The 8411-nt window shown below is 38.0% G+C and overlaps 1 protein-coding gene across 2 annotated transcripts in view; it reads right to left on the minus strand.

Moving 5' to 3' along the window:
* The window catches only part of Ddx58 (DExD/H-box helicase 58), a 59744-nt gene extending 52279 nt beyond the window's left edge, over window positions 1-7465 (minus strand). The window contains exons 1-2 of one of the 2 annotated variants that reach the window (XM_033759053.1): window positions 6930-7465; window positions 1956-2090 (exon numbers count right to left, since the gene is read on the minus strand). In XM_033759053.1, the coding sequence (XP_033614944.1) occupies window positions 1956-2090; window positions 6930-7035 (241 nt within the window). In that variant the 5' untranslated portion in view covers window positions 7036-7465. The remainder of the gene's footprint in view (window positions 1-1955; window positions 2091-6929) is intronic. The other variant, XM_033759052.1, reaches the window with a different exon arrangement.
* Window positions 7466-8411: the final 946 nt, after the last annotated feature.

Below are 8411 nucleotides of genomic sequence, written 5' to 3' on the forward strand. Positions count from 1 at the left end.
TTTTTTTTTTTTTTTTAAGACAGTAGTTGCATGGTGTAGGTTTGCGTCTCTAAACAATATAAGTTTAGTTTAGCTTGTTTGGGACTTTATACATTTTATATCCTACAGTATGTGTTCCTCTGACTTTTAAAAAATTCATTGCACTTCTAAGATTTACCTGAGTTGTTGTCTACAGATATTCACACACTTTCATTGCAATATAATGGACCATCCTGTGAACATTATAAAACTTACTCTCCTCTTGAAGGATTTGGGAATTGCTTCGGTTTTACTTGCTTCCTTGTTTTGTTATTATAAACAATAGTATATACTATAAACATTCTTGTATGTGTATTATGAAATGTATCAGAATTTTTCTATGGTACAAACTGAAGAGTGAAACCTGGAAAGGATACCTGAGAGTTGAATTCTATAATACAGTGTCAAATTACTTTTCAAAATAATTGTCAATTTACATTCTACATAGTGACATTTTCAGACTTTCCACTACTAAATATTCTCCTCAGCTTTAACACTGTTGAACTTCTCAAATTTTGTTCTGTAGGTGTAAAATGCTGTCTCATTGTGTTTCTGACTTCTAGTTACCTAATTGCTAAGTAGGCTGAAAATATTTTCAAGTTTATTCACCTTTCATTCTATGAAATGTCTGTTCACATCTTTTGCTCAACAGATGTTTTCCTTTTTCCAAATGATTTTAAAACCTTTTTTTAATATATTCTGAATACTACTTCTATGATCACTGTATATTTAGCAAACATGCATTCCCACTTTGTGACCTGTTTTTTCAATTTCATAATGTCTTTTGATAAATAGGTGTTCTTAATTTTAATGTTACCAAATTTGTCCAGATTTCTTTTATGGTTAATGCTTTAATGTCTTGTTTCACAAATTCTGTCATGTTCCAATATCATAAAAATATTATACTATATTATTTTTTTAAATTGCCTGTTATAATTAAGTCTTTAAATTCTTTGAATTCATTGTGTCTGGAATGAGATAAGGAATACAAATTTATTTCTATGCACATGGATACTGAAGTTTGGGGTTATTCAGTTTTTAACATTATCGTATTTATAACAGTCCATTGCTAATTACCGAATATTTCCCCATTTCCCAGTGATTATCATAAATATACATGTCTAACTGGAGGTTCTCTACTGTATTCCACTGGTCAGTTTGTTGATGTCAGGACCAATACTACTTGTCTGTTTTTTTCTTTTCTTTTTTTTTTAAGCAGGTCTCTCTATGCTGCCTTGGCTGGCCTCAAACTTGTAAGCCTCTTGTCTCAGCCTCCTAGTGACTATCTGAGCATGTCTCATGCCCAGATTCATAATAAATATTAATATCTAGAAAGGGTACTTCTATTCTTAGGTCACAAGTCTTCAGCTTGTCAAACTCCTTGAAAAGGCATATAGGACTTTTATTAGAATTGCATTAAACATATAGATCAATAAGGGAGAATTGAAAATTGTATAATATCAAGTCTTCTTCTCCATGCACATGGATGCATCTCTCTCTACTTTGGAAATATTTAATACTTCTCACTAATATTTTATTATTTCTATTATATAGACTACACATATCTTGTCAAATTTATTCTTCACACTAAATCTTAGCCAAGAGGCTGAGAAGTGATAAATTTAGTCTTTAATACATTACACTGTTGTTGCTATCATAAATGGCATTTTATTTTGGATTACACTTTCTGTTTGATTTTAGTGGGCAGAAATGCAACTGGTCTTAGAGCCAATCACCTTGCTAACTTCTCCCATTCGTTACAATAATTTTGCTGTAGATTTCTTTGCTTATTTCAGGTAGACAATTATATTATTTGTCTGAACACAATCTTTACAGTGAACTATATGTGGATACCTCAGAGTTAATAGTTTCTCCATTTTACAGTATTCTGACATTTCAAAGTGCTATACTCTTATGGGTTAGAAGAATGAACTAACCTGCATGGTTTAGGGCATCCAAAAAGCCACGGAACCAGCCTTCCACCTGGAGCTCCAACAAGAGTTTAATAAAAAGTGAGGCAGCCTCCATCGGACCTTTGTTGTTTTTCTCAGCCTGGATATACTGCACTTCATCTACAAATGAAGAAAAAATGACTCATCAAATTACAAAACTACTATTCACTAGAACAAACCCTGAAAAGTACAGCCAAATCTTCTAGAAGAGGGTTGGGGATTGTAACAAGTCACAAAGTTGGAAGAAACTTCAGGAAACCAACCAATTCTCTGCCCAGGCTGACTATGCTCATTCTTCATCAACCCACCCTCTCCATCCATGATGGAAACTCTCATTTAGTATGGAAATCTTAGAGCACACTCTAGATAAGTTCTGTCTGTCTGTCTGTCCTCCCTTCCTTCCTCCTTTCTTTTTCTTTTTTCTTTTTTGTTTGTTCATTTGTTTGTTTGTTTGTTTCCTTATTGGAAGTTGAACCCAGGGCCTTCATAAAGGAATACACCTTCAATTCTTAATTTTTGTTGAGACAGCGTCTTACTAAGTCACTTAAGTTGTCCAGGCTGGGCTTAAATGTGCACTCTTCTTGACTCAGCCTCCCAGAGTGCTGGGATTTGTGTGTGGTCTACCATCTGGCTAGGAGACATTTGAAAAAGTCTTCCCACAACAAAGGGAAAAGCACAGTAGCACCAGATTAGAAGCAAAACCAGGTCTGGAGATTTAGCTCAGTGGTTCCACCACCTGCCTCACAAGTGCAAGGTTACAAATTCAATCCCTGGTACAAAAAACAAACAAACAAACAAAAATAAAAACAAAAGCAAAGACTTCTTTTGTTCAAAAGGCTGAAGCAACTGCTAGACTAAAAGTGTTCAAGGATGAGATCCTCCATGGCATCAGGAACAATTATAGTGGACTCAGCAGGTAGTTCAAAATATAAGCCACATGAGGTGGCGCATGCCTGTAGGTCCAGCACTTGGGAGGCTGAGGCAGGAAGGAATGCTGTGAATTCTGGATTAGCCTGCACTACACATAGTGAATTCAAAGGCATCCTGAACTACATAGTGAAACCTTGTCCCAAAAAACAAAAAAACCAAACCAAAACAAAACAAAACAAAAAACCATAGGGATACTCTCTTGATCCTTTTTCCAAGTTTTTGCTAGAGGATGGCAAAAATAAGAGAAAGAAAGGAGCTAAAGAGAAAAATGGTGAGGCCAGTTAGCAGAGAATGACCAAGTTACTGATGCTCACTCTGATTTTATACACTTAATTCCATGCCTAGGGAATAGTTACCAGCCCCTTAGTATGATCTCACATTTGATTATCTTCCATTTTTTCTCTACTTGATAGAATGCAAATTTTAAGAAAATGAGTAAGTTGACTAGCTGGCTGACCACCATCTTCTTATGAGAGATCAGAAGAGGATTTGGCACATAAGAGACACCCAAAGATTGGCTGAATGGAGAAGGAATGCCTATCTATAGTTAATTTGAGATTTCTGTTAAAGCCTGTCTCAGTAACAGTAAAATTAACTATTTTAAAGTGTGAGATTCAACGGTTTTTAGAGTTGTGAGCCCATTATTCCTACCTAACTTTAGTACATTTTCATTACTATAAAAAGAACTCATATATGCATTAGCACTCACTCCCCATTTCCCCTCCCTTGGCCCCAGGCAATCACTAGTCCACTTGGATCTCTATAGATTTGCCTATTCTTGACATTTCATGTGAACGGAATCACATAGCGTGTGATCACTGATGACTTCTTTAACTTGGCAAGTTTTCAAGGTTCATCCATGTTGCAGCAAACATCATTCCTTCCTTTTAATTGATAAATAATATTCCATCGTATGCATATATTACCCACTCATCAGTTATAAGCATTTGGATTGAAACTACCTTTTTGCTATTTAGAATAGGAATACTACGAATATTTGTGTACAATTTTTAAATGCATATATTCATTTATCTTGGGTATACACAGAGGTATTGCTGGGTCATATGGTAATTTCATTTCTGACAGTGTAAGGATTTGTTAAACTGTTTTCCAAAGGAGTCGAACCATTTTACGTTCCCACCAGCAATCTAGAGAGATCTCAATTTTTACACATCCTTGTCAATGCTACTTAATATCTTTTCATTTAGCCATTTATACTATTCCCTGTGGCTGCAGTAACAAATTATTACAAACCAGGTAGATTAAAACAACAGAAATGTATTTTCTCATAGTTCTATAAGCCAGAAGTCTGAAATCAAGGTTTCAAAGAGCCATACTTCCACCAAAAGCTCTAGAGGAGAAGCATTTATTTCCCTTTCCAGATTCTGGTGGCTGTTGGTATCCCTTGGTTTGTGACCTCTCTTCTTTAATCTCTGTCTTCATATTGCCTTCTCGTCTGTCTGGCTTGTGGCTACACCAATGCAGTATCGACCTGTCTTCATACATACATTTTCTTTGTCTCTGTGTGTCTGTCTATCCACGGCTTCCTTCTTATAGGGATGCCAGTCATATTGGATTAAGGGTCCACTTTACTCCAATATGACTTCATTTTAATCACATCAGTAAAGATCCTATGTCCAAATAAGATCACAACTAAGGTACTAGAAATTAGGACTTCAATGTATCTTTTCAGGGGACATAATTCAACTCACAACAGCAACATATTTTATCATTATAGAGCATCCCCAGACCCACAACCCTTCTCTATTTCTTTAAGTCAGTCCATCCTATTCCTAAACTCAGTGCTTATAGCTGTGTTGCTACTCCTTGCAGCACGGTCTTTCCTTAAACACTCTACTAACCACCAGTGAATCACTGCATGGAGGTCTAGATGTATTCCAGCCATTGTTGAGGCCTTCCCAGGTACACCACCTTGTCATACAAGGGCCAGTTTATATTTATACCTTGTACATGGTAAGGCCCATTCTGCTGCTAGCTGGCCTCATTTGCTCCTAGAAAGAAGTGATAATTTTCTCAAAAGCAGTGAGTTCAATACAAGAGAAAATCTTTAGGGAAAATCAGTAATTCAGATTGCCTTTGCTGTCTCGAGTCCCTCTGTGATGCCATCCTCAGTTTACCAAAAGAATTTCTTATTCTCTTCCTTATTCTCTTTAACAGCCTCACCTAAGGGACTTACACTGCATAGTACATAGCACCCTTAGGCCTGGCTTTTCTCTTAGACTGCAACGATGGACATTTTGTACACATCTTTGTTTATCTTTGTATTTTAATCATCAACACAGTACCTGGCTCACACATATGTCCAAAAGATGGCACCAAAGAAGTAGATACTCAGAATACTGCCCACCTAGTACCCCTTCAGGATAGGGGTTAGCCTCAACTTCAAAGGAATATTGTAAGAAATTTGTAATCCACATGCAGGTCTACCTTGAAACAACTCCTAAGTAACTTCCACGTAAAATGCATAATTACCCAAGCTCCCCAGACCCCAAGAGTAACTCCTGGGTGCACAAAAATGTATCCAAACCCAAACTTGGTACAGATGCCTTCATGGCACTGCCCATCTTCTTGTTTAAAGGTATAATTCTCTCCAAATCTACTTTGCAATAAATTCTACCTATACTTCTGCACAGCCCATGTGTCTTGACTGAATTCTTTCAACAAGGGCGCAAAGAACCAAAGACCAAGGAAGTGAGAACCCAGTTTCCTGGTAACACCACTGATCCCTCAACTCCTAAAGTGATGCTTCCTATTAGTTAACAGGTGCTTAGTAAATTACCTCCAACCCTAACATAATGCCTGGCACAAACTGAATACTGAATTCAGTTAATCAACCCCCAAGTGCACGAAAGAATGACATTCACACTGGTTTGTTAATGTTTCAATCAAGGATGCCTAAAAGCGATGCCTTGCAAAGACTTTTCAGTGACCTAAACTTATAATTTAAATGAGATTATCTTGATTTTTGTTTTTGAGACGAGGTCTCACTTTATAGTGCAGGTTGGCCTTAAACTCCCCATGTAGCCCAGGGTGGCCTCAAACTCACAGAAATCCTCCTGCCTCAACCTCCCCGAATACTGGGATTAGCTCCTCCTGCCTCAGTTTTCTGAATGCTGGGATTACAGTTGTACATCACCACTCCCGGTTAAAATGAGATTATTAAAATGCCATTTTATTACTACTCTCTGAGTATAGCAGGAAAGTGCTGCTCTACTTCTGTTGGTTATTTTTTCACTCCCCATTTCACAACCTGTGGTTTTGCAGGGCATTTAAACACTCAACATACCTGCTTTGTTCTAATGCAATTTCCAAAGAAAGGCACGTGATGACTCAATGAGCTGCCTGCCAGAGCCCCTCTCTTCCAGACTCCTTCCAACCACCACCTCCTTTCCTCCTCTTGGGGGACAAAGAACCATTCAACACAATTTACCAAGTGGCTATTTTCCAAAGCCCTGTGTCTTAAAAGATAGATGGAAACACCTCTCCTAAAGACTAAAGGCATTAGATCTGGGGAAAAGTCTTGTCAACTTTCCAGTCACTTTAGAAGTGTAAATAAGACTTGGCAGAGTTTAACTTCCCTTTGAGCTGGAAGCATTTTGTTGGGTGGTACCTTCATCATTTGTGTGCTTCTATCTGTTCTCGTGCTTTGAGCCACTCCTAAAAGAGCTGTAAAGCATATTAAGGGAAGCATGCATCTTAGTTTTCCATCTCGGATGCCAGTGCAATGCTGGCTAAAGTTTGAGCGGAAATAAATGAACCGGAAGAATTCCACCTCCAGTTTGGAACCTAAACAGATTTGCACCGCTAAGCAAGTTACTCCACCTCACTGTAACTGTTTCCCCAATGCTTAGTCTAAAATGCTGTAGGATCAGCCACAAACCCAGAAGTTCCTATAAATTTGGTTACCCATATTGACTTAAAGGAAGGAAGAAAAAAGGGGGGGTAAACAGCGCCTCAACTGTACTCTTGCTTCAATAGGGCGAGTGGGTGTCCTTGGGGACCACTTACCCTCCCTAAACCAGGTGGTCATGTAGCTAAGGATATGGGTAGGATCCAGCGTCTTCCTGACGTGGTCGCTGTAGGCTCGCAGGTTGTGCCGCTGCTCCGCCGTCATGTTCCTCTGGCTGCGCGAGAAAGGAGGGGTAGGGCGTGAGTCGGCGGGGAGGCAAGGGGTTTTCGGAGAAATCCTTTTGGGCTGAGAGGCGGAGCTACCAGCGGACTTTAGATAGGAGAAAACCGAAAGTGCAACTAGACGCGGCGGAAGATCTGGGGACTGAGCATGCTCCCCACGAGGAACAGCTGAGTTTCACTTCCTAAGGGGCAGAGGGAGCGCGGGACTGACAGTGGGAGGAAGAGCTCTCCTGCGAATTGCGTTTCTTTTTATCGTTTTGTTTTGTTTTATAAGAAGGCTTAGGTACAATACACTGCGCACAGTTTAAGTGTTCAAGTCGAAGAATCTTGAAAGACGTATTACAGCTGTAACTACTACTGCACTCCGAAATGAGGACCCACATGGTGAATGTGTTTTAACTTCATAGGAAATTGCTACCTGTTTTCTAAAATGACCACACCAGTTTGCAGTTCCACCCTCAGAAGAAAACTCTAGGACCTAAGTGCTTTGCACACTGGTCAGTCTTTATAGTTAAACTTGCTTCTTGGTCAGTGTGAAATATCGCAGTAGTTTTAACAGTAAATTCCCCACATGGTGATCTTGGACACATTTGCATGTTCTTACTGGCTGTTCCTATCACGTCTTTTGTGAAGCATCTGCTCCTATCTTTTGCTTGATGTTGGAGTTTTGTTTTATAAATTTACAGGACTTATTTATTATCATGGATACAAAACTGTCAAAAACACCTACTTGAAATATCTCCTGCCAGTCTGTAGCTTACCATTTCATTTTCTTAAAGATGTCTTTTAAAAGTTTTTTAAAAGTTTACACTGCTGAGACTAATTCGTCAAGTTTTCTGTGTGTTGCTTTTTGTGTCCTTTTAAATAAATCTTTACCTACCCCAAGGTCATGAAGGTATTCTGTTTTCTATTAAGAATATATTTTAATTTTCACTTTTCAGTCTCCAATTTTGTAATGGTGTAACATAGAGGTTCCAGATCTTTTTTTTTTTTTCAAAATTTCTAATTGTACCAGCACCATTTTTTAAAAAATATTTTTCTTCCTCCATTGAATAGCCTTGGGACATTTGTCAAGATATCAATCAACTGTGAGTAGTTCTATTCCTCATTATTGTATTCCACTCTATTGCCTAATACTGGTAACATACTACTCTTGGTTCCTGTAGATTTCAAGTAAATGTTCCAATCGGGTAGTATTCAGTATTCCAAATTTGTTCCATATTGTAAAGATTATATTAGCTCTTCTAGGTTCTTTATATTTCTAATGAAGAATCAACTTGTCAATGGAAAAAACAAAAAAACAAAAAACAAAAACCTATTGGAATTTCTACCCATATTGCATTGAATCTACAGATGAAT

The sequence above is a fragment of the Fukomys damarensis genome, unplaced genomic scaffold (assembly GCF_012274545.1).
Source record: "Fukomys damarensis isolate Sample0158 unplaced genomic scaffold, DMR_v1.0_HiC HiC_scaffold_36, whole genome shotgun sequence".
NCBI classification, from domain to species: domain Eukaryota; kingdom Metazoa; phylum Chordata; class Mammalia; order Rodentia; family Bathyergidae; genus Fukomys; species Fukomys damarensis.